Raw genomic sequence first — 27,371 nt, 5'->3', positions numbered from 1 at the left:
TTACAGTGTTACCTTTACTTTGTAATGATTCAGAAATGGTGATACCAGAATGGTGGTACCAACCACTACACAATGTCCTCCATTCACCTTAATCCCAGCTTGTCAGCAGGAAAATAGTCTTGTATCTGGTCACTTGGCAAGTCAATGACAGACCCTGGACTAGAGGCAGCTCTCCTGGGTCCTGGGCCAATACCCTAGCTACAGCCCACACTGCATATATTTAGGGGGTGGTTGCTTCAAAATTCATCTTGGCACACACAGATCCCTGCTACTATTGAAATCATATATATAGAGGCAGACAAACATTTGCTGCCAGCAAGTGAAAACATGGCTTAAAATATAACTCAGGCTCAAAGTATTGTGCTTAACAGATTACACCAAATTAATTCTTCATGTTACCAAAGGAAAATCAGACCTTTGACCTTCAAATTGCGGATACATAGGAAACTATTGTTCATCTTTTGTCATATATGCCATTGTGCTTTTTGGCTTTTTGAATACTTTCCTACTCACAAAGACCCCTGAAGTTGATGAGGGCTTGAGAGCCTTTAGGTGCTGCTCAAAATGGTGGCATTTGAATGACACTGCACTGCTGTAAAAAACCATTAAAAATGTTTCTATAAAAAGCCAATTAAAATGTTGCTATAAACACATTAAGAACAAAAGGCAAGCTAAGGTGAATCTCCATCCTTTATAGGATGCTGGGGAAACTTAGTGACAAAGGCTGAGGAAAAGGTGAAATACTTAATGCCAACTTTGTCTCAGTCTTTAGTAGTAAGAGCAGCTGTTCCTGGGGTAGCCAAGCTTAGTATTCCCCTCAGCTGGAAGACAGACAGGAAGCAGAATAGAGCCCACATAATCCAAGGGGAAATAGTTTGCAACATCCTACACCACTTAGACACACACAAGTGTATGAGGCAGGATGAGGTCCACTCAAAGGTACTGAGGCAGCTAGTGGAAGTGCTCACCAAGCCACTTTCCATAATTTATCAGCAGTCCTGGTTAACCAGGCAGGTCCCAGTTGACTGGAGATTATTAGCTAATGTGACCCTCATCTACAACAAGGGCCAGAAGGAGGATCCAGGGAACTACAGTTCTTCCAGGGGATTGAGTGCACCCTCAGTAAGTTTACACCAAGCTGGGCAGGATGGGCAGGAGCGATTATCTGCCTGAGGGAAGGTAGGCTCTATAGAGGGACCTGGAAAGGCTGGATCAATGTACCAAAGCCAGCTGTATGAGGTTCAACAAGGACAAGTGCTGGGTCCCACACTCAGTGCACTTAATGATGAACTTAAAGGTATTTTCCAACCTAAATGATTCTATGATTCTATGATACATCAGTTCAGGAATGGATTTCTAACTGCCACTGATTAATTAATGTACTTAAGCTTTGCAAGGGGGCAGTCTAATCAGAGACACTAAATAACCCACCCAAATAAAGCTTTACAGAAACCACTGGTGAAAGCCAGCATCTCAGGGCAAGAGCTGTATTGAAGACTTTGCTTTCTGTGCACTGAGGTTGTCATGGAAGCTTGGACTTGACAAGTTTTTTGCTTGGAAACGTAAGTACCAGCTTCTACATAGGAATTCAAAAATCCTCTGAAGAGACAAATCATGTCCAGCTCATGTCTGTTAACACAATGATATGGTAATTTAGGCCTCCATCCAACAAAGCATTTAACAGCATGTGTAATTCTAAGAGCACAGGTGTGGTAGTCCAGACTGTCCTCTGAGGAGAGCTTGCCCAGCTGGCTCCCCACACCACCAGAATTGCATCCTTTTCAGCAAGAAGGTTGTGGAGTGGATGCAATGAGATCCTGCAGGCTGTCTGGGAGGCTGCTAAACACACAAAAAATGGATGCTGTGTTGCAAGCTAAAGATAGGACCAAGCTGAACACTAAACTCTTGTACAAGGTTTGCTAAGTCTCTAGTATAATGTATACCTTGTAATATCTTCACAGAGAGGGGCACGCAAACCAGTGTCCTAGGAATCCTGTCTTTTGGGGCCTTTGTTATTGTCTTTTTATCTTTGCTTGACATTGAGTATGTCTTGGTTTTTAATAGCATTTAAACCAATTAGAAAATAGTGTTTGTTCTCCTAGCTTGTCATCTGCAAAACATGTCTGGAGAAAGATAAGAACGTGCTCAGCTCTGTTTGCTTTCAGCACAATAGCTACACTGAGAACACGCTGGGAAAATGATTGTCCTGTCTCATTCTGGCCACTGATAGAATTAGGATGGCTTTCCATGCTTTACGAGCATTACATTTTCTTTTTTCATGGTATTGATTAAGTCTCCATTTGCCCTAGAAAGTCCTTCAACCTTAGTTGGAACTTGGCTTGAATAGTCACAGCAAGTTCTGAGGCTGTTGCAACTCTGGGAACCAAGCAATATGTGTATGACACAGGAGAGGATAGGAAAGGAGTCCTACTCTGCTTCAGGGGATGATTCAGGGAGTAGGCAATGCATTGACTAATGCATTGTATTCCTGAGGTGTTGAGAAGCACTGCTTTTCCTGTTGGAGACAAGGGCCATGGGCCTCCAAGGAACAAGAACTACCCATCTCCTTAGGCTTCCAACATCAACATTGTGACTTGTTCCCCTTGACCAGGCAAGGAACAGTTTATTTGATAGCACAGAGTAGCAGAAGCCCTGCTTTGCTCAGCTGTCCCTTCCTTAAACTGCCATATACTAGAAAAAAGAGCAGTAATGTTAGCCCAGTTACATCTGTGTGGCACTTGTAGTTAGTTGTCTGAATAGAGTGGCAGACCAATGTTACAACAGTTAAAGAGGGAGATAGCTGTGCCCTCCTAAGTCCTGAGGAGTTAGTGTTTAGCCATGGAAACTGGTTCACTTTGCCATTAAAGCAGCAGCACACTTAGGTAAGAAAGCCAACTGCCCAACATTTATGCAATCTGCACAGGACCTCTTGTGTCAACTGAAATAGGTACAACAATTATCTGTCTTACAGTGGAGCTTTTAAAAAACCCTGAAGACAAGCAGTGATTGCAACAAAGTTTATTTTCCAAATGTGTTTCAACTGGCTTGCTAATTATATAGCTCCTTATGCAGTCATGCAGGGTACATATAATTCCATTAACTATGTAAGTTAAATGAAGGAAAGTAAATTATGGTAATCATAATTGTACAAAAGCTTTGATAGGAAAATTGCTAGGAAAGAACAATGTTGACAAAAGACAGCAACAGTATCTTCTCAGTTATATGCAGTGAGATTTAAATGTTTAGATGCATTAAATGCTTCCAAGTTGGGCAAGAGCAGAACCCAGATTTTTTTGCTAAAACCAAAAGGGATTTCAGGATTAGCAACTCTTGGAGATTTGCTGTGAATATCCTGGTATTTGCAGGTCTTCTTTAATTCTGGAGCTGTTGTGATTATTTCAGAACCTGATCTATTTTTTAAAATAAATCCATCATATTCAGAGTTGCAGAGAAAGCCTTGGAAATGTTATCTAATGCCCCTAAAAGATTTGACAGCTTCAGAGAAGAAACTCAGGCAAGTTTCAAACTCACAATTTCATTTTTTTTTTTTCTGAGCAAGTCCCTAACACACCTTAGTATCGTTGTTTTAAGCTAATCTCACAATTTGCTCTAACTGCCCTTAACAGCTGTATCTAGAAACTGTGAAGCCACTCCCTGTGTTGGGTGAGTGTTTCCATGCTCTTTCTTTTTGGGTTCCTTATGTGCTGGGGTGTTTGTTTTGATGTTTCTCTTCAAAAGTGCTTACATGGTCTCAAATAATATACTTATTCAGATATATCCCATATTTCTCCACTAACAGAAAATTATTCCATTGCCAGTCCTGCAGCTCACTTGCCCACTGAGTCAAGGTAATAAGGAAGGCTGCTATGGCTGCCACTAGAAGACAGCAACCACTGACTTGTTGCTGGGAGAAATAGGAAGATTAGGGAAAGCACTGGTAAAACCACCCTGTCTGTTTCCATCTGTTATCCAATAGCTATAAGGAATTTTTTACAGTTTACACTGTACAATGAAAATCTGTCCTGGCTGACAGACCACGGGCAATTCGGGTCATATTTTTTTCCTTGGCAAAGCACAGCTAGGACAGATTGCTGGGTCACAGCAGAGACTATCGTTCGTAAGCAAGACTATTTTTAATGCATGAAAGCAGAGAGAGATGTGTAAATGTTACTTATAATTAACATCTGATTAAACCAAATCTGTTAATTCCCTTTGCCTTACCAAATACAGTCTGCATATAATGAAGTGTTACTGATTTTTGGCACTTCAAGTCCCACTGGTCAACCAATTCCTGAAATTCTGCACACCTGGAAGGAAACTGAAAATGGCACATTGCCTATGGTCAAAATGTGCAGCCCGCAACACTGCCCAGCCCCATGTTCCTTTGCCAGGCACCTGTGAGAAAGTCAGGTTGCTGAGACTTAACTGAAATCTTGCTTTGTTTTCTGCTCTGGAAGAAACGGCAGAAGTAAAAATTCAAGTCAGGTGAAGCATGAAATGCAAGGTACAGAAGACCTACCACAGCCATCCTTTACATTGATTTTTCACGGACCTTATTGACAAAGCAGTTTGTTACAAATTTCACTTAGTGCTCCCTTTGAAGTGCTAGAGTTCTTGGTTTGTCAAGACAATGCTTTAAGCCACGAAAAGCCATGGCGTTTTGTGAATACCAACAGACATACTTTGTTGGCCCGTGTTTTTATTATCCATTTTAGTAGTGTGATGCATCCCTTTATGTCAAATGAAATGGTGTTACATGATCATAACTGCTATTGTTTCCCCATAGCTGGTGGGTATTTGTCAAAAGCTACAAGATGAGCACTGGTAAAATGGTGAACTAGTACTGGAACTAGCACATGGGACTGGGGGAAGTAAAACTCAGTATGGGACATGAGGGATAGGGATTCTACACATTTAAGTTTTGGCACTCATCTGAGATGTATGAGTCTGGGATTCACTTTAATTAATGCTGGCCACCTAACATTTAAGACAGGGAGTTTGCAGCAGTCACAAAAGCTTTCATTTTAGTCAATGAAGAGAAAAGCTCCACCAGAGAGTAACTGGTCTCATTTCAAGACAGATGTCTAAGGTAAAAGAATTAGATTGTCTTAAGGCAAATGAATTGTCCTCCATTGCCAGAAAACCTAAGGCTTATGGAGTCACCAGCGATTAAGTGAACGCAAGCAAAAGCTTCTGAAGTGAACACATCTTATCCATCCCTTACACTCAGTCATGAGTGACATCTCATTCTGGTGGTTCACACAGGTGGGGCTTATTTTGTGACTGTCTCTCTGAGTGCAAAACACTGCTCAATGGAGTATGTGGTGTGAGTTCATCCCACAATCTCATGTACACGTTCACTTGCCCAGTTTCCCCAGGAAAAATTAGATTGTACTAACAGCTTGAGATGAGCTTGACAGAACTGCCTCTTTAATGTCCTATAGTGCTCACATGTCACTGGTGGGGAAGGAGGCATGGGACCCTCACTCACTTGCGGCCACTCTTTTGTGACCAAGTCTTTAAAATTGCACTCTTCGTATATTGCAATGCAGTTTAATACAGAGATGAACACAGAGTTTTGGTCATGTCCCCTGCCCCTGAATGTTGTGATATTTCTGTATCTAGGCCGTAAATAGGTAACAAGGAAACAAGAAATGGAAAATGAGGAAAAGAAATTGTGAATGACTGAGTTTCCTCTGTCAAGAGAGGCTCCAGCATATCCTACCATATGTCCAGAACATGACTAAGAAAGAACTTGGACATATCTAATCTGCTTCTGTGGCAACTCCGAGTTTTAAAAAGTAGCTTTAGGCATTAATTTTGGTAACCCTCATGACCATTCTGAGGTCACTAAAGGTCCCTGGGTTTTGACAGAAGTATTGGAAATTTTTTAACAAATGGCTTTGAAATGGCTTGGAACAGAATCAAGCAGTAGTACCATTCATAAAAGCCCAGGGGGCAGTGAAATCAGGGAGCACTTTAGCATCGCTTCTTGAAAACACAAAACCACAAAAAAATATACAAGCAACAGATATGACCCTTCAGCTTCCTATTAAGACTGGGTTAAATTGCAATAACGAACCCTGTCCTTGAGTGCAAGCCCTTGCATGCCACTTCTACAGCACAGTACAGGATCTGGCTGGAAAACCCATGCCAAGGAACACACAAGCAGCTGTTTGCTTATGCAGAGACTGCCCAACACTTGACTTTCTTGCATCTAAGGTGTGTAGATGCAAACACATGCAAATATGTAGATTGGAGGGTGGCACAAGTGTCCCTGAAAACTGCCCCTGAATTTACAGCTTAATTACTGATCATCACTATGGATTTTTGGACTAAAATGGACTACTCCAGATGCCATGTCTATGATTCTTACTTAATGTATGTGACTGGATTCAAATGTCTTTGTTCACTTTATTTTCTGATGTCAGAATGTTAAGTTGTGAAGTTGCTGGTTTGTGTTACACAGAATCACAGAATGTTAGGGATTGGAAGGGACCTTGAAAGATCATCTAGTCGAACCCCCCAACTCCCTGCAGGATTGCCTAGAGTAGGTCACACAGGAACACATCCAGGCTTGGTTTTTAATGTCTCCAGAGGAGACTACACAACCTCTCTGGGCAGGCTGTTCCAGTGTCTGTCATCCCCTCAGTGAAAAACGTTTTCCTCATGTTTATGTGGAACCTCCTGTGACCCAGCTTGCACCTGCTACCCCTTACCCTATCACTGAGAAGTGCTTGGCTCTGTCCTCCTGACACTCACTCTTTACATATTTATAAACATTGATGAGGTCGCCCCTCAGTCTCCTTTTGTCCAAGCTAAAGAGACCCAGCTCCCTCAGCCTTTCCTCATAAGGGGGATGTTGCACTCCCTTAATCATCTTTGTGGCTCTGCGCTGGATTCTTTCAAGCAGTTCCCTGTCCTTCTTGAACTGAGGGGCCCAGAACTGGACACAATGTTCCAGAGGTGGCCTCACCAGGGCAGAGTAGACCTACTAACCACACCCCTTCTAATATATCTCAGGATGCCATTGGCCTTCTTGGCCACAAGGGCAAATTGCTGGCTCATGATGATCCCTTTGTCCACCAAGACCTCCATGTCCCTTTCCCCTACACTGCTCTCCAACAGGTCAATCCCCAACCTATACTGGTACGTTGGGTTGTTCTTTGCCAGATGCAAGACTCTACACTTGCCCTTATTATATTTAATTACATTTCTTCCTGCACAACTTTCCAGCCTGTCCAGGTCTCCCTGAATGGCAGCCCAGCCTTCTGGTGTGTCAGCCACTCCTCATGGTCTGGAGTCATCAGCAAACTTGCTGACAGTGTCCTCTGTTCCCTCAGCCAGGTCGTTGATGAATATATTGAATAGTCCTGGTCCCAGTACAGACCCCTGAGGGACTCCACTAGATATAGGCCTCCAGCTAGACTCTGTCCCACTGACCACAACTCTCTGACTTCTTCCTTCAATCAATTCACAATCCACCTCACTACCCAATCATCTAGACCACACTTCCTCAGTTTAGCTCCGAAGACACTGTTATTTCAACTCATGGAATTTTCACTGCTGAAGCGATGAGAAAATCCATATCCTAAACCCTGCCTGTTATGGTCATCTGTGACACGAGTTAATGGAACAATTTTGTCAGCTAATGCAACTGCATTGTCAAAATGAGATTTTAATGGAAGAGTTTTTCTTTGAATTTGGGGAAAAAAAATCCTGTCATTGTTACCTGAAACAGTGATGCAGATGCTCTGCCATAGCCACTGTTAGAGAGTCTTGGAATAGATTCTGTTTACAGATATATATATATATACACACACATTTCCTTCCAGTGTGGAAGGAATACAGACATCTGCCTGTCCAAAGTCTGTCAGACCCTTGTTCAGAGCCCCAACAGCATCAAACATTGCATGCTGGTGGAAGCATGGGAAGAACAGAAGTAAGCCAGACAAGAAAGCTATGGGTAAGCTTCTCCCTCTCCTCCAGCTCTGCAAAAAGTAGTCTGTAGCAGTGTCGGAGCCAGATGCTGCACTCACTCTTGTAAACCAACCCTTTGGAGAGCCAGCTCATCACATACATCAGCATCAGGAAGCTCTTGGTAGTTCAGTTTCAGCAGCCCTCCAGGAGGGAGGGGAAGGTGGTGGAGAACAATGCTAAGACAGAGGTCTGCAGCCCTCCTGAATTCCATTTGAATGTCAGCGAACTTCAGCCTGGGTGTACATAAAAATTCCATTTTTTTTTTTCTCAGAGGGAGAAGAGCTCCTTCTTTAAGGTCTGCCTTTGCAATTTGTTCCAGGTATGCACCTCAGGGTGCTGAGGGAGCTGGCGGAGGTCATTGCTAGTCCACTCTCCATCATCTTCGGTAAGTCATGGGTAACTGGAGAGGTGCCTGAGGACTGGAGGATAGCAAACGTCACTCCAGTCTACAAGAAGGGCAAGAAGGAGGACCCGGGTAACTATAGACCGGTCAGCCTCACCTCCATCCCTGGAAAGGTAATGGAACAACTTGTCCTTGGCACTATCTCTAGACATATCAAGGAGATGGGGGTCATCAAGAGCAGTCAACATGGTTTTACCAAGGGTAAGTCATGTTTGACTAACCTCATAGCCTTCTATGAGGAAATTACTAGGTGGATAGATGATGGTAGAGCGGTAGATGTGGTCTATCTTGATTTCAGTAAAGCATTTGACACCGTCTCCCACAGCATCCTTGTAGATAAGTTGATCAAGTATGGGTTTGATGATCAGGCAGTGAGGTGGATCAAGAACTGGTTGAAAGGAAGAAGTCAGAGAGTTGTAGTCAATGGGGCAGAATCTAGTTGGAGGCCTGTGACTAGTGGAGTCCCTCAGGGGTCGGTACTGGGACCGGTGTTGTTCAATATCTTCATCAACGACCTGGATGAGGGCACAGAATGTACCCTCAGCAAGTTTGCTGATGACACCAAGCTGGGAGGAGTGGCTGACACACCAGAAGGCTGTGCTGCCATTCAGAGAGACTTAGACAGGCTGGAGACTTGGGCGGGGAAAAACCTGATGAAGTTTAACAAGAGCAAGTGTAGAGTTTTGCATTTGGGGAAGAAAAACGCCATGCACCAGTACAGGTTGGGGGCTGACCTGCTGGAGAGCAGTGTAGGTGAAAGGGACCTGGGGGTCATGGTAGACAGGAGGATGACCATGAGTCAGCAGTGTGCCCTTGTGGCTAAGAAGGCCAATGGCATCCTGGGGTGTATTAGAAAGGGTGTGGTTAGTAGGTCAAGAGAGGTTCTCCTCCCCCTCTATTCTGCATTGGTGAGGCCACATCTGGAATATTGTGTCCAGTTCTGGGCCCCTCAGTTCAAGAAGGACAGGGAAGTGCTTGAAAGAGTCCAGCGCAGAGCCACAAGGATGATTAAGGGAGTGGAACATCTCCCTTATGAGGAAAGGCTGAGGGAGCTGGGTCTCTTTAGTTTGGAGAAAAGGAGACTGAGGGGGGACCTCATCAATGTTTACAAATATGTAAAGGGTGAGTGTCAAGACGATGGAGTTAAGCTTTTTTCAGTGAAGACCAGTGATAGGACAAGGGGTAATGGATACAAGTTGGAGCATAGGAGGTTTAAGATGAATATCAGGAAAAAATTTTTTACTGTAAGAGTGACAGAGCACTGGAACAGGCTGCCCAGAGAGGTTGTGGAGTCTCCTTCGCTGGAGACATTCAAAACCCGCCTGGACGCCTTCCTGTGTGATGTACTCTAGGTGACCCTGCTCTGGCAGGGGGGTTGGACTAGATGATCTTTCGAGGTCCCTTCCAACCCCTAGGATTCTATGATTCTATGCCCCCCGTATTTCCCTTCCTACCTCCACAGCCTATCTCCCTTCCCCTAGAACTTTTGATGTAGGACAGGATGTGAGCTACTAAAACAGACTTTGAAGACAGTGGAGAGGATGAACAGTGAGGAATGACCTCAAAAGCTACAGTGCTCCTAAGACAGCTTTATTTCCTGCTGGTTAACAGAAAACAATTGTTCAGTTTTCTGCAGTTCCCCTGTTCTTCAGATGCTCTGGCAGTATTCTGAAGTGTAAGACGCCTAACTTATGGCTACCTTCATAAGAGGCCACACAGCCACAGACAGTTCCTGATACACTATTATCACCTAAGTGTGAAAGTCATGTAAGCATCAATACTTTGCAAATGTTTAAGGCAGCGCCACCGAGTAACCATTCTGCTATCTGCTGTCTCCTGTATTCTGTGAAAACACAAAAGACTGGAAATTCAGCTAGGAGATGGTATAAACTGAAAAGATATTCTTGAATGTGAACTAGATAGAAAAAGGGAATAGGTGGCAGCAGCTGCAACAGAGGGAAACAACCCTCCTTATTTGGCTCACCTTACTTGCTTCAGAACTGTTGCAGGTTTTGCTACATAACCTGCACACGGGGAAACCAGTCTCTTTTGACTGGTATTGTAGCAAACTTGGCTCTGTCATGTTTTATCGACAAACCATAATCTTCGGTTTAGGACTACTGATAGAGCAGTAGTAACGATTCTGCACATTATTGTTCTGGGTCTGATCCTATCATTAACCATTCTCAAGAAAAATCCCTATCCTCTGAGCTATCACTCAGAGTCTTACAGGAATGATTCAAGGATCAAAACCTCAAGCCCTGGAATTTCTGAATTGGCGGATTTGCTTTCCAGGATTTAATGCTCACTGTCTGTAATGTATCACATCGTATGCCTGTGACATACCTTTTCACCAGCCCAACATGACATTAACCTCTTCTATTTCTGAGACAAGTTACATATGAATTGGCATAAAATCCCAGATACTTCAAAATTTCCACTAACGTGACTTTGAAGATCTCCCTTGGCAAGCAGCATTGAATCTGAACCTCACTCTCTAGAAAAGCTAAAAGCAGTGTTTTCAGGAACAGTAATGTTCTCAAGCGAAGGCCAGAGAAGCAGAAGACATCTTGGAGACTCAACACACCCATCACAACTCACCTACACACAGGTTAGCTTGTTTCAGCATTTCTGACTTTGAGGTTACCACCTCTACTAGTCTGATTTAACTTCAGCCTTGTGGAGTTTGCTTCAGGACTTCCTGGCAGCAGGACAATCCCAGATTTATGAACCTTCCCTCTGAAAAGGCCATGTAGTGCTGATGAGCCCCCGAGGCCACACTGCTTCCTGGGTGCAAAGACGTGGTGCTTGGCTTGGTCCTGGGCCTGCACTGGTGGGTGAAGCACCAGGGGAGGCTGTGCAAAGGAGATGGTAATTCTTCAGTGTGGCCACAAGAGATGACAAGTGAGATGTGAGGTGGACCAAATTAAAGCCTGGAAGGACAGAAGCTGCAGAGCTTACAGGAGCCTGCTTTCCCCTGACAGACCTGGCACGCAGATATCTATTCCAGCAACCTGGCTGTATAGATATGTATGATATATATTCTAGATGTATATTCCAGCAACCTGGTCTAGTGGAAGGTGTCCTGGCTCATGGAGGGGGATTGGAACTAGATGATCTTTAAGAGCCTTCTAACCCAAACCATTCTATGATTCTATGATCCTCTGTCACCGCAATGGCAGTATGTCTACTGTCTTCAGCTTGCCAGTGATCCAGGTGCTGGGTGGGAAGGGCAACATCGAGTCCTTGTGCTGAGCATACCAGCTTCCCCTGGAGCACCAAGCGGTCAGGGACTAGGCTACTGGAGATGGCTCCTGGCTCCCAGTAAGCTCTTAAGGTCATCTTGTTATTTTAGCGTGGGAGGACATGGAGGCCCAGCTGAGATCTGCACTGCTTGCTGTACAAACACATCGTATGCAAACACCCTGTGCCAAAGAGCTTGTGGTGTAAGTGAGCAAGACAGGCAAGAGATGCTGGGGAAAAAATGACCCAGAAGTGAAAAAAACTGCTTCAGGTCACAGACCCACTGTAGGGAAGCTTGGTGGGGAACACAGGTCTCCCAGTTTCTGGATGGTGACAACTCCATTGGCACAGGCTGTCTTTTGAGAGTTCTGTAGACAATCTGGGTGCTGGCTTGTGAAACAACCCCTACAGTGAGGATGCAGATCAAGTACGATGAAATAGAATGGCAATGGTTTTGTGACACAGCCTGCTATGATCAAACAGCATCTTCCCAAGGTATGAATCGTGCTCTGGGTTCTGTTTTGGCACAGTAAGACTGGGTTACTAGAGCAGGATGTGACAGAGCTGGCTGCCTACATTTATATTTCTGAATCTCTCCCTCTGCCATGTGTGTTTGGAATGGTGCATTTATTCAGTTTTTCATAATGACCTCTTTAGAGGCTTCCACTGGCTTAGTTCTACATCAGGCTGACCCCTTCATGTGGGCTCGACAAACTCTCCCTGGTCTTGCACCAGCCAGCCATGCATCACCCACAGATATCGGATGTCATTTTATTCCATGGAGGCTGCGTAACATGAAACCCAGAGAGTAATGACATAATCCTGGCATACTGACAGTTTTTTATATTGAAGTAAGAGTTCTGCCACTGGACACAGTGGATCCTTTCTGGAGTTGTACTGATTTAATTTCAATTATATTATGAAACCCCTCCACCTCATCTTTAGACTGAGATTACAGTGAAATTGCTTTAAGAGCCATATTGACCTTCTCAACAGAGTAAATTTGAAGCATTACCCAGTTGTTCTGCAAGCAAGTAATTGACACAGCATCAAGCAAAGAAATAACCCAAAATGTTTCATCCTAAGCAATTGAGGCAGAATGGGTAAAGAATCCAACTTTTTCTGTTGTCATCATTTGGGAAGTCTCAGCTGCTGTGGAGTACCTCAGTCAAGGGAACAGAGCTGCAGTGCTATCAGTTCCCATTAACAACGAGTTTGGTCCTTGCTATTTTTCTGGGATCAGATATACATGTTGTTCTAATAGAACTGTGAGTCAAACATAAAATGTGACCTTATTTTTTGTAACTCATACAGGCGTTATACCCACAACCCTCACTAACAGATACCCTGTGCCAGTCCAAAGTCCTAATAGCTTTCACACCTTCCAACATCTTAAAAGTTGTGCTTTGCACTGATGAAAGCCAAAATGCTAGTTAGCCCTAAGTTAAGGCTCAGAAAACAGTAAGTAAATTCTATTGCAAGGTGCAGTTTTGCTCTAGGCAAAGAAAATGCTGACAATCAGCTAAGTAGAAACTTGTGTTTGTATTATATGAGAGAAATGCAATTATAATTTACAGTAGGGGTGGATACTTGATCTTTATATTCCAGTAATGAAATGCAGTCCTTGCTTGCTGAGTCATTTCACTAAGTGCACAATCTATTGCAATTATTTTCACACCATACCTACCAGGAGAATCCATTTTAGAGACAACATGCTGCTGTGAAGGCTGTGGAAGGTACACCTCAAACTAATAATTTAATATAGCCTACAAAACCCATTTTATAGTGTCTGAATAGGAAACACATGGAAAAATTCAATATTTAGTTGATATATATGTATACATAAAAATGTGCATATATAGATAAAGGTTTTTTTAACATAAGTTTTTTAGTTGATTTTGAGCAATCCACATGTTCTTAATGTAGTCAACCCCAAGACAAACATGTATAATTGCATCTTTATGCTACACACTCACTCTTACTGGCTGCCATGACTGCAGACTAAATGTCAAAATGCAGAAGACAATGAAAGGAGACAGTTTAAAAAAATCCATTTTCCTTCTGGCTTTTGAATGAAATTTTAATGTTGTGGGACATTTCAAAGAAGGATGTCTCATCAGTTTGGACAGAGGCATTAGCTTGCATTCTGTACACGATTGCAAATGACATTTTAAAGTAGATTACTTAAAAATGAAGGGTTCATATTCTTACAATAATTAAAGCAATGGCATCCACCATTGAATTGTGTTAATTAATAATAGTATTTTAAATTTGAATGCCAGAACAAAATAAGCTCCTAGAAAATTACTTTTTAAGTTTCTGTATAAAATGGTTTGGTATTAGAGTTTGCCTGTTGATGTAACTCATATTTGTGGAGAATTTTGCTTTAAATCCAAGGAAATGTGATAATGAAAGCTGTGTTGCAGATACCCTGATACTCTGGTTTATACTCTTGTGCTTTATATTGTATGGCTTAATTCCCCTTTTTCATAATGAAGACTATAGAAATTTAAAAGCTTTCATACTAACTTCAGTGCCTACTCAATTGGGAATATGTGGGAGAGAGGGGCTGTATTTATTTAATTAAAATATGTTACAAAAGATTGAATTTCTGGGTTTACTGAATTTTAGTCCCTAATTTAAGGAAGTCTGCCTGGGCAGGAAACCTGTCTAGGGTGTGTTTATCCCAGGATGGGGCTTTGAGCAACCTGATCTAATAGGAGGTGCCCCTGTCAATGGCAGGGGAGTTGGAACTAGATGACATTTAAGGTCCCTTCCAACCCAAACCATTCTATGATTCTATGATTTTAATTCCTTTGGTTCAAAAATTATGCCTTTAGGTTTTGAAGGACTTTGATAGCACTCAAAACCAATTAACCATGGTGACACAACACAGATTCTGCAGAACTCATCTCTTCATTTGGCACTACCTCCTAGCAAGTGGGCAGTAGAATGAACAGGAAAAGTATATTTTGGAAGGTCCCTAAACCGAGAAACTTGGGATACTTGTAGACATTTCAGCATTCAACATGTTCACTGTGAAATCTATTTTCACAGCATTTAAAGACATAAAGTAATTTTCTGCTAGTCTTCTACACAGCGCTAAAGACAGTACAAATTCTCAAGTGAGATTTCAGATGATGTTTTGGTGTGTGGCTATGTAGACCCTTAACCATCAATGCTGAAAGATGATGTCTAAGCACCAAACTAGGCACAAATACTGGGCCAGTGACTCTTTTAAAAATAAATTTACAGAAATAATTTCAGCATATGGAGGTTGACTCTGAACGTCTCACAAGGAAGAAATTTTTGCTATTTCTTTCAACCTGCCTCTTAAAGGGGTCAGACTGGAGAAAAGCAAAGAGGAAGCAGGCCAGAGCAGAGGTGTGTGAGAATCAACAGGAGGGGAGGCTGAATTCGCAAGTGGTTGAAGGTAGCTGGTGCTGTGGAGCTGCACCTGAGGTACTTAATCCAGCTTTTGACCCCCCAGTCTAAGAGGGACACAAAGAGCAGGTGAAGGTCCAGCGGAGGGCTCCCAGGAAGTTGAGGGACCTGAAGCATGTGGTCTGAGAAGTGTGGTGGAAGGTGCTAGGCTTGTTCAGATGGGCTAAGAGGTGGCTAAGAGACAATACACTAGCTGCTTACAGCTATTTGAAGGAAAGACCAGTGAAATGACAGACCCAAGCTCTTCCAGGTAACAGAAGAAGGAACAACAGCCACAGTTTGTGGCTTGGGAAGTTGTGAGACCACCTATTCAGAAGGTAGCTAGACAAAGTGGTGATGGTCCTTCTTCAAGCAGGACAGTGCTTGCTATCCCAACAAAAAGACATCTTGTCTCACTGGATCTCTGCAGTATTGCTGTAATTCAGGGCTTGTGCATTACCTGTAGACTCTCGGTGAGCTCATCCCCAGCACATTACTGAACCAAATCTCTCAGGCTGCTTTCCTGGATCTTCCCCCAATCACACATTCACTGCCCTCCATCTAACCTCCTTTCTTGCTAAAGAACCCCATGTTCCAAGAGCACCATGTCTGGGCTGCACCAGGAAGACCCCTCCAGCTGTTCAGCTGCTGGACTTCACATGGCCATCATCATAGGCCACTTCCTCAGTCATCCTACCTCTTTTTTGAAATGGGAGTCTTCCAAGTACCCTTTAACATTTGGTAAAAACTCTCTTGGCACTTAAACTTCTTTGCAAAGAAAGCAGTAAGTCATACAGAATAGACAGACAATAAAAAGACACATAAAGGCAAATAAATATAATTATTGCAACTATTATTTTAAATTATTTGCCTCACTGGGAAAATTTTGTATAGCTTGCAGAGTCTACATGATCACTTCATTCTTGGAATCATCGCAAATAAAACAGCATCCTGTTTGTCAGTGAGTATTAACTTAGAGAGCACAACAAATCTTTTTTTTTTTTACTGCTTTTCAGTTCAATGATTTTTTTTCCTGTCCTGAAATATTACTGAAATTTTCTAGAATTCATTTGCTTTGACAGTCTGTTTATCTCTCTGTAGCTATCTGTCTATCTGTCTCTGTCAATCTATCTGTCATTTTTCTGCAGTACTGGCCTCCACTTACACAGAAGTGATACATTCAGAGATGCTGCTCTGCTACTAAATTAACCACGAGAGAAGCTGATCCCTGCAGAGATGCTTCATTGAATTCTGTGGGGCTCTGATGTGAGGGTGCTTGGCTCATTTTGAATAAAAAAAAAAGATACTCACAATAGCTAGATTTTCAGGGCACTGTGCCAGCATCAATAGTCTCTCATTAAAGGTAAATCAGAACTTCAGTGTTGTTCAGCCTGTTTATAAGAGACTGGCTTGGCCATCATACTTTTCAGCATGTTATAAAAGGAGCTGGAAATATCCAAACATGGCCTGTTTTTCTCTTTTGTGTGTAATCCAATTCTTTTTCCCATATAAAAGCATCTCTTTTCCTATGTAATCAAATTCTCCTTTATTAGTGCAGTTGGCTTTGACATGAATTTTCAAAACAATAATGGAGATGTTTCCTTCCTGAATTGCTGCTCCAGGAGACTTAAAGGGGGAAAATTATCAGATTTCTACTACTGTAGATTGGTACTTGTTTAGGATCTAATTCCAGCATGATTGGTGAGACTGGTGTTCCTGGCCTTTGTGAAGTGATATTAGCCACTTCAATGTGTGAGCCATACACCACAGTGAGCCATTGCTACTTCCCATCTAGTGCCACTTTTTTTACTCCCACTGCATTAGAAAATATGGGAGTTGTCCTTGCACCGACTGTTGCTTTATTAAATTACAACGAGTTGGCCTACCGTTTTTTTGGCTAGAGGGATACCTCTTGCTGAACTGTGAAGAAGCTTTTAGCAACAACCATTTCACTATTTCTGGGAAGACGACTGGGGAAAAATACATAGCTTGCATGTGGTAAACTAACCAAGCACTTCCCATATTTGCTTGAAAGTCTCTAGCACTTTGTGCCAGGAAATCATTCTTCATTTTAAAAATCTGCCTAAGCCTAGCCTTGGAAAAAGTAATTGAAAGATCTGATTTCAGGATTCATCTGTGGCTGGGAGACACGTGTTCAAGTTTTACAGCCAACTTCTCTGAAGATGCATTCTGCTGGACATGACTGATTCCACATGGGCTGAGAGTGATGCTTCAAGAACTGCTTCTCCTGGTTGCCACGGACCCAAGGAGTGCTGGAAACTGGAAACAGAAGGGGAAACAACTATCACGTAGTCTTAATTCCTCCCCTTCTGGTCCTGCAGAAGTGTGGAGGATTAGCAGAAGGAGTGGGCTGAGTGAAGGGATGAGAGCTGAATCTGTCTGGCGGAAGAAATTGCTGAGAGCAGATGAATTAAAAAAAGAAGGAAAAAAACCTCACAAACCAGAAAGTCAAGTCAGTCAAGAGATGCGATAAGTGAAGCCGGACCAAGAATGAGAGTGACACTGTGAACAACTGGATAATGAGATTGGGCTAAGAAAATGAAGAAAAGGGTACTGAGGAAATGGCCTGGACTGGAAATCAGTAGGTTGCAGGGATGGAGCAGACGGGAAACTCATTAGGATGGCAGATTGTTCACAAGGAAGTTCTGAGACCCCTGAAACAGAAATCTTCCTGACTGCTAGCTCATACTTTCCTCTAATACACAAATCACACTAGAAGACTACAAAAAATATTAGAGTAGCAGTTCAGGGACTTGACTGTGGTCCATCCAGTATAATATTCTGTTTCCAGGATACTTTTTCTGAATTTTTAATCTAGGAAATTATATCCATATAGCTACACAGAAATGAATTAAATGTAGTTTTGTAATCTTTGTATTGTTCAGTACTCTTGCTTGTTTCTCTAAATGCCTTGAGTTTTCTGCCAGGGTTCAGTATTTATTCTTATTATTGCAAATTTTTACCCTTGACATTACTGCTCCAATCTTTTGTGCAGAAATCAGGATGCTGGCAGAGCTGAGTCCTCTGGAATAGCATTGCCAAGCTACGCAAACAGGTAATTACAATTTTGCAGAATACTTAAAAGTACTGCTATCATGTTGAATCCCAGTTTTCAGGCCTCCCACCACTATAAGGTGAAATTCTTTACACACATACACAGTGTGATTCTCCTTTAATGTTTCACTGTAAAAAGTGTGAATGCAATTCAAAAGGGAATAACTTGAATCCTCAATGCAGATTACAACAAATATCTTACTATTTCTCTTCTTAAGAAGTTATTATTGATATTTCACTTAGAAAATATTGTTTAGAGGTAAATCATAATTTCCCAGCGAGAAGATATTTGCCTTAAGAACAAGCATTTTGTAGACAAATATTAAACATTTACTTTTTTAAACCACAATGAGTATGGGCTTCTTTCCTATCTACAACATATATAATATTGATAGCTCCTTGACTGCATTATTGACAGTGTCAAAAACTATCTAAACACATAGAAAATATATTACCTTAGAAATAGTCTTTTGTATTACATCTACACAATAAATCGAACAAATGCCAGTACCTGGAGATAAAGGTTATATATTCAAGTCACTATGAACATGTCTGCCAAGTGATACAGTTGCTCTTCTTTTCACATGAGTAATACAAGAAACAAATATATCAAAATAGTTAAATTTAGTATTTAGTAAAGGCAAATAAAGTTGGTTACAGAAGTGAGTTTCACTTCCAAAAATGTCTTTGCAAAACTATAGACCTGGATTCATGCGTACATTTTAATTTTTGGAAGTTCCCCAGGAGCATGCAAACACTTCTTATGGCTCAATTCATGTAACTGGAGGATTCACAGTACAAAAATACTGGTAAACAAAAGTACTCCACTTTTTTGCTACACGTCTATGTACAAATGGTGGTAAAAAATTTTATGCATCTTTTACCTGTCTGTGGTCTCTACAGTATTTTGAAAAGGAAAAAATAATAACCACAATAATATTAGACACTTCAGGAAGCCTGGCCAATGAAATCTCATCAGGAGCTCTCCTAGTGAAAACCATCAGAATAATTTGAACATGTTTAATAGAAATCTTAGGCCAACAGGGCAATTTGTGTTTTCAATAACTTTACAAATGATTAAAAATAGTATCAAGATCAAAAGTTATAGTTACATTGTTACTTAATAGCTACTGACTATATTTATATGTAAAAACTGTAAACATTAAAAGGTACCTTAGCTAGCTTCACAAAAAAAGGTCCTTTCACTTCAGGTAAATTCTCCATCTGTAAACTTCTATGCCAATCAGGAGTATGAACTACACACACAATGTTTTTTTTCTTTATCTAAGAAACTCCCTAAGCCTTATAAAAAGTACCTGAATAGCACAGAATGCTAAAACAGCTTCAGAAGTGAAGTTGCTCTATGTCCTAATCTGATCAGTATGGAGTTTTGCAACTTCTGTAACATGTTATGTAACAATACTATGTATTTCCACACAGTATGGAACATAAACTCACCCCACAATTCTGATGTAAGTATATAAGATTATCCCCATCTTAATGAAGGGAAAGTCAGGTCATAGAAAGATTGAGGGACAAATCCAATAAAGGAGCTAGGAGCTTTAAATTATATTTAAAACAAATTCAGACTTCTAAATCCAAAATGTGGATTCTGCAAATTTCTGCAGGGCTTCAGAGAGGTAATGAAAATCCATAAACACCACAGTCTGTGCTCTTCAAATAAGTGGTGCATTGCAGGACGCTACATTTTTGTATAAGCAAGGGTGCCTCAGACTGGAAATGTTTAATCCTGAAACATTGGGAACTTGGTGTTTTTCCAAACCAGTCCTCATCCTCTGAAGTAACCTGTGTAGCCTATTTCCTGAGAGCACTGGCATACACAGATAGGACAGGGTCCTTCAGAACTGCAAGGGCAGCCACTGCTTTATCTGAAAAGGCATCTGAGCAGAAGAGCTACTGGCTTACTCCTTTAGGACAACTGTCTAGAGGGAGCATCTTTGACTGGGAAATGCCAGAGTTGGCTTCAATTTCTTTCAGAAATGAGGGGATTCAAGCTGAAGAGTCCTAATTACTACCCAAAGAAACTCAAGTTCTATTTTCTGTTCCCGAACCTGTTTCTGTTTTGCTGTATCATGCAAAATCCAGTGATGGTCCTGTAAGCCAGGGATTCCCCGTTACTAGGTGGAGGTCATGCTCCCTTCTGTGTGCACTTTCGTCCTCTCTCCAGCAGGACGCTATTCCCACGAGAGGGTGGGAAGAGGACACAGCTTGATGGTTTCAGCACTCTTCAGGGATGAAGGACATATAGGGATGAGAGGCCACCACATCCCGATGCCACACCCAGAAGCTGAGGGGGAGGAGTGCATCCATCACCACCTCTTTTTCCATCTGCCATGACGGTGAAGACTGAAGCAGGGCTTCTCTGTGGCCACAGGTGAAGTGCCCAAAGGATGTCTGAAGATTCACCACTGCCCCCTGCATTTCTCTCCAGGTGACTGACTAATGAGTACATCTGCTCTGGGCAGACAGCAGCACTGTGCTGTTTGACCATAGCTAGAGGTGCTGTCCTCTCCCCATAAGCTGTGGAGGGACAGCCACATTTGTAACCCACCACAGGTGCCTCAGAGCTTTACTAACTCTATCCTCAGTCACTTCCCTAAACTAAACCACCTGCCTGGGGCAAAAATGGTGAAAAAATCCCCCACCAAACCCCAACAATCCTGTTTTGTGATTGTGTACGTGAAGGGTCACAATTTCTCTGCACAGTAACTGCTACAAAAATGATTATTTTTGTGTATTAGAATGAATGCATAGATGATAATTTATTAACTTCTTGTATTAGACAGCTATAACTTCAAAAAAATAACATTTCTAAATGTATCCAGTAAAGCCTAATGTGTGGTGTAGATGGTGTGCATCGGTTTTAACTGCACATCCTGGCAGAAAGAGCTTAAATTCACTTAATTTGTCAAATCATGTACTAGCAGACAGGAAAAAGAAAAACATAACAAGTGGAAGAGAAAATTACATAATTACAGAGCAGCCTTGTACATTGATAATGCTCAGACACACCATGTCTTGAGTATTTTGTTCCCAGGGGCCAACATTTCTGCATCAGTTCATTTCTTTGACTGAGGATGCAGGTCTGTGCAAGTTGAGGTCTTCAAAGCCAGTTTTTGTTTTTGAGAAGAGCTGAGCAACTAGAGCAATAGATAACGGCCTGCACTATAGTAATGGGTGCCTAGAACCTTGCAGGATTGAGATCTGTGTCCCAGGCAGAATTGCTGGCTGATGATCATCTGCAGACTCACACTTCCAAGTTGGATCAACAGTATTTCTAAACTGAATGAAACTCAACACCACTTCAGACTATATCCTCAGAATTAACAGAGCAAGGATTGTGTGTAGCCTAGAAAGAACTCAATAGCAGCCATTCCTCCAAATCAGCTACCAGTTTCTGTGTCCCCATGGGCCATAGATCAGCTAATTGTGCTGAGGGCAGTGCCTGAACTCTACTGACTCCAGTGAGGCAAGACTCATTTGCCAAGTTGGTTCATCTATCCACCATTTCATGGATACTGCTAAAAAAAACCATGTTCTCTACAATCCACCTGATGACAGCAACCATTTCTGTTTATAGAGGTGATTTGTATGGAGAACCAAGATTGGATTTTTGAAGGTAGTTACTGCAGAGGTAAGTAAGAACTGCTGCTCCATGATCTGACATTTGGTCCTTAAAGCACTGAGCAGAACTATGGAGAGTGCCAGGATGAAGGGCTTTGAAGCCTGCTAACCCAAGTTGAAGGGCAAATGTACTCGATACATACACAGCCTGGGGGGAGCACAGTATTCCAGATGACTTGTTGGAGGACTTCATTTCCAGCTGTGTTGCTGTCCATTGGTCATTGGGTTGGGAGCCTTCTCTCAGTCCCTTACGTTCAAGTGCTGGCTGTCTTGCTGTATAATCTTTAGCAAATCTTTCAGTGAGTTAGTTTTCCAGCTCTACAAATTATCTGGAGTGACACCATTTTAGGACACCTACTTTAAGACACCTAGGGCTTCATGCTTTTCAGAAGCACTGAAGATCACTTGTTTCTTTGACTATGAACTAATAAAGTAGTTAAATTAGACCTACATGAAAATGTTGCACGAGACAAATATTGCCCAGACCTAACTGTTGAGAGAACTCTCTGATCTCTGTGTTTCAAACTACATAATAATGCTTACTTCTCACTGAAGGCTCTTAGGATAATTAATTAGTTAATTTTGTACAGTCTTTGAAAGCTAAAGTGCTATCTAAATGTATTACTGGATATGCGTGTCCCATCTCTCTTCTGTAATGAGTTTTTAAAATTAATGTTATTAATCTGAAAACGGAGAATTATTTTCTAAAGAAATTAATATAAATGTCACCTGAGAAAAATCTAACCATGAGGTCAGATTACATGTATATTTATAGTAAAAAATAGGTGTGCAAAATGTGATCTAGAGAAATCTATTACTGTAGTAAAAGTACCAAAGATATGAAAAAATAAAATAAAATCCAGGCTTACTTAATTAAAGGAAATTCAAACTGACAAAATCAATGTGAATGAATTAACGGAATACATTATTAAACAGGGAAGCCTTTAGTCTAACAGAGCTTATATTTGACAAAGAGACAACGGAGGTGGAGGTGAGAGAACATTTTGGAAGTGTGCAAGCTGCTGAATTTTATTTTTATTTCCTCAGCATGTTATGGGATCTCTTCCATAAGATGACGGAATAGATGATGCTCCATCCTCCTGCATGTACACTTCACAGGGTAAGTAAAGATCTGCTACTAGGCAAGACAAATTCTTAGCCATATGGACTGTTTTAAAACTTTTTACTACCTGAATTCTCAGTAGGCAGGAGAGTGATCTACTCTTTTAAAATGGGAAAAGATTGTAAATAGGTGTCAACCTTCAGTTCTCTAGTGAATTATTACTTGCCAGCAACTTCAAGTGAGCTTAGTTATCAACATTCTCAGAAGGAGAAACTAATTGAAATGTTTCTTCTGCTGTGTCTTGACAAAATTTGCATTAATGGTGCCAGTCAAATCACATTCCTGCTAACATTATGAGACAATGAACACTTCCCTGAATCTTGTCAATATTCATTCTCATCTTAATCTCCTATTTGTCTACATAGATAATGTAATTTTCTGACGGTTGAAAATAATTCAGTGCTGCCTTGTGTTCATTCATTTATAAAAGGGAAAGAGCTGTATTTATTTATAAATGGGGAAGGTTAAAGCCTTCTGCCAAAAACTGCATAATGTAGAAAGGAGCACGTTCAGTGTAAATTCAGCCTGGCGCTTCATTCTATGTTGTTTAACTTGCAGCTTGTCACTGTCATTGATGTCCAGATGACTATTCATGTGCAACTGTTGAAGATCAAGCAATTGTTTAAGTGTCCTGGAAGATCAGAGGCAGAGTGCTTATCCCTTTGCAGTAAAAAAGTCTACTTACTAGCTAGGCTGTTATTAACTAGTTGTTAAACTCAACAACCATCACTTCATATGTATGTTTACATACCAGATAGAACAATCATGCAGTACTCAGGTAACAGACAAATTTTAGCAGTGACATTGCACCCATCAGTCTAAGCATCAAGATCTGAGCTTGTAACTAAAATGCAAATGACAAACCAGAAGAACAATTCTGAAGGACTTTTACAATAGTTTAATCAGTTTTACTGAGTTATGCAAAGTAGGCAGCACAGGGCTGCCTGAATTCACATTATCCTCATAATTCCACCCATTTATAACCTCACAAATTTCCTATCTCAAAAGTAATCTGAATTAAAACATTTATTTAACACATTATTAACACATACCCCATGTACTTCTGTTGAACAACTTCCTAAAAAATCAACAAGAACCATAACTGGGATTGAGACTTCCTATAAAATAATTGTCTGAAGATGTTTTAATAATAAATACTCTTTAAATTAAACACTGCAAGGAAACAATGAAATAGTGGTTGAAATTCCTATGTAAGTCACAGGAGCTTGAAAAACCTAAGAGAAAATGAGGCTTAATTTTGCATTCAGTGGCAGAATATAAACACAGGCTTATCAAGGTATTTAGCATCTGCCTAACCTGAGTTGTGTGAAGAGTTCTGTCCAAAGCCAGTAGGACTATTCACATGCTCAGACTCAGACACCTGCTTAAGTGCCTTGCTGGACCAGGGCCAGAAACATAATAGTGGGCCAGCTTAAGCTGATTTGAAATGTTCTGCTGGCTCCAGTGGCAGAAAGATCTAGCCTTTATTGCCACTTTGCAAAACACAGTGCTCAACAGGGGGAAAAAAATCAAGCACTCTGTAGTTGTCTCAGTGGTCTATTGGGTAAAGCTTGAGTACAAAACAAATATAGCTTACTTAGCACTAACTGGAAATCTGTATGACTGAGAACACATCTATTTTTCCACAGGAAAATAAAATTTGCTGCCTTGATGAAACTCTTGAAATGAAGTGTCTTATTCTAATACATTGCCTAGAGCCAAATTTTCTCTACAAATAACTACAGCAAAGAAGAAGCTTTAAAGAAACAGTGAAGAGAATCCTTGAACCTTTTGTGAGTCAAAAGAGGGAAGATGCTTTTAATAACGTAAACTCACATTTTTTTTAATTGAATGCTGCTCTAATTAGTGTTTTTAGAATCCTAGGTAGTTACATTGCTTACTATTGCTCATTTATGTAGTCTGTCAGCCAGGTATTAACAGGCAGGCTGGCAGCACACAGCCAACCTATCTCTGGGCAAACCCAATGATTCCAGGCATCTCTCTTGCTGCAGAAACCTTTGTATTTGTGTGCTGCGAGATCATTAATCAAAGGCTGAAGAGCCGCTTCTTCCCTAGTGACAGAATTCCTAACAGGGCCTTCTGCAGTGGTAAGTCCTCCGACTGACTACAAATTATCAATACTGATTACCAGATTGCTGCAGTGGGGAGGGGACCGTGTGCTCGGCACTGCAGGGCTGGCCAGACTCCCACAGCCCTTGTCTCCCTCCTCTATGTCTCATTCTCAGGGGTGCCAGGGCCGGGTTAAAATGCTTTCCATCCACACCGATTATTCCTCGGGAGCAGAAAAGCAGCATTCAAAGAAATTAATGTATAATGCATCAGTTACAGCCCGTGCCAGGGGGATTTGGTGTAACTTTGTGCAGTGTGATGATGAGTGTTGAAGAGTCTGCACCGAATGGGAATTTGAGTAAGATTTGCTTCTTGGAAAAGGATAATTATAGCGTTGCAGCTCTCCACCCTTATCTTGAAGGATTTGTGTGTGCATGACTTTAAGAGTGAATGATTGTGAAAACTTGAATTGGAATGCGTCAATGTAGGTCCTGCCTCATTCCCCTCCACCAGAAAAAGGAAAAAAAAAAAAGAAAAAAGAAAAAAGAAAATCGAGGACTGATAAGGTTCGGATGCTTTCCACAGTCTGACCCCACTGTTGTTCTCCTCCTCCCACACTTCCACTGCCATTTGCCGCTCTCCCACCCACTCCCCTCAGCAGCCTCCCTCGAACAAAGGGGCCGCAGCCCGGCTGCTCCTCTAACTCCTGCCGCCAGGACAACCTCCCCGTGTCCAGAAAGCACTCGACGGCACACGTCTCTCCGAGCCCCGGGGGCTCTCCGGAGCCGGGCTGCCCCGCCCGGCCGCTCCCCGGGGCCCGCGGGATGGGGAGGGGGCTGCACGCCGCGGCTGCGGGGCGCAGGGTGCGGCTTCTGGCCGGGAAGCTGCGGGCGTGGGGGCCGAACCGAGGTGGGTTGGAGGGATGCTTTGCTTGCGGCTCAAAAAGGCAAGAGAACAACAGCCCTGGGAGCTGCCCCGCGGGAGAGAAAACCAGGGTGGGACCTGCTAGAAAATACTGGCTATCCATGCTGCAGTGACCTACTTCAGCCCCCTCCCGCCCCGTCCACCGCCTTCCCCAAGCCTGCAGGTGCGGGCAGTGCCGGGGCAGCAGGCAGGCGGCGGCTCCTTCCCGCCCCCCCGCAGCCCCCGGCGCCGGGCTGGGCGCGGCCGGCCCGCAGTGCGCTCCGCGGCGGGTGCCCGCCCCGCTGCAGCCCCCCCGGCGCCGCAGCCGCCCCACCGCCCCGCCCGCCCCACGCACCGCACCGCACCGCCGCCCCGCCCGCCCCGCACCGCCCGCCAGGGCCGCCGCCCGCAGCCCCGTCTGCCCGCGGTGCCGAGTCCCGCTCGGCGCTGCCCCACCGCCCGCCCCTTGCCTTCTCGTCCCCACGCCGTTCGTTTCAGAAGCAGGGGGCAGCGCTGGCCCCGGCCGAGGGGGCTTGGGGGCAGTGGGAGGCATATTTATCGCGGGGATAACTTTCCGCTTATTTATTTATTTATTTAAGTACCTATATATATATATATATATATATATTCTTTCATATTTAAAATTAATGCAAGCCGTTTCAAAATGAGGCTATGCTCTTGTTCCAACCTCGCCCGTCAGAAAATGATCTCAGGGCATTAAAGGAGCCCCGGGATCCCACATCCCCTCCCTTTTTTTTTTTTTTTCTTTTCTGATCAAATAAATTAAAATAATGTTTAGCATTGTCGTGATTTTTTCTAAACCCTCGGGACCCTGAGGACAAGACCCAGTGTAGGTTGCAGTCCTAGGAAATAGTGGCCGTTGTCTTGGCTGAAGAAAAAGAGATGCGGTTTCTTACCCATTGCTGTTTTAGCCATGGTGGGATGTGCAGACTCTCAGAGGTGGTGAAGGCAAAGGGGTCCAGCTACAGCAGTGGAGAGAGGGAGAGAAGACTGAATAAGGCACTGAGTCAGCAGAGTGGGGCTGTGCAAGAGAAGGAGCAAGAGGCAGGAGCCCATGAATAATTATCACTCCTCTACCCAAGCAGATTGGCTCTAGAGGTCCCCTGACATGACTCCTGCAGAGCCAGAATCTCCGGGCATTAAATATTGATCCACCAATGGTGCTGGAGTACAAAGTGCCAGAATGCAGTTTGAAATGGAAATCAGTCCTTGAATGCCTCTCCCCCCTCGGTCTGCCTTTAATAGTACAGTCCATGTCAAATGTTTTATGTCTTACATGAAAAAAGCCTATTGGTGTTGAAGGCTGTGCTGTTGCTACCTGCAAAACATCCACAAATTCATTTTAACACATTTTGTTCCAAAGATATGAGAACAAAAGGGACTGATGCAAGGGATTTTCTAAACCATTTCTTTAAAACAGCTGCTGAGAGAAATTTTACCTCTGCATCCCATTTCCGACAAATGTGTACACGTACCATATGCAAT

General features: G+C 42.5%; 1 protein-coding gene across 1 annotated transcript in view; it reads right to left on the bottom strand.

Annotated features, from left to right (window-relative positions):
- Window positions 1–27,052, bottom strand: part of STMN2 (stathmin 2) — a 40,177-nt gene extending 13,125 nt beyond the window's left edge. Inside the window, exon 1 of the mRNA XM_051612038.1 lies at window positions 26,783–27,052. Coding sequence (XP_051467998.1) covers window positions 26,783–26,801 — 19 coding nt within the window. The 5' untranslated portion in view covers window positions 26,802–27,052. The remainder of the gene's footprint in view (window positions 1–26,782) is intronic.
- Between the last annotated feature and the right edge of the window lie 319 nt (window positions 27,053–27,371).

Source organism: Apus apus, chromosome 2, assembly GCF_020740795.1.
Source record: "Apus apus isolate bApuApu2 chromosome 2, bApuApu2.pri.cur, whole genome shotgun sequence".
Classification (NCBI taxonomy): Eukaryota; Metazoa; Chordata; class Aves; order Apodiformes; family Apodidae; genus Apus; species Apus apus.
This window is presented reverse-complemented; position numbering and strand designations above follow the sequence as displayed.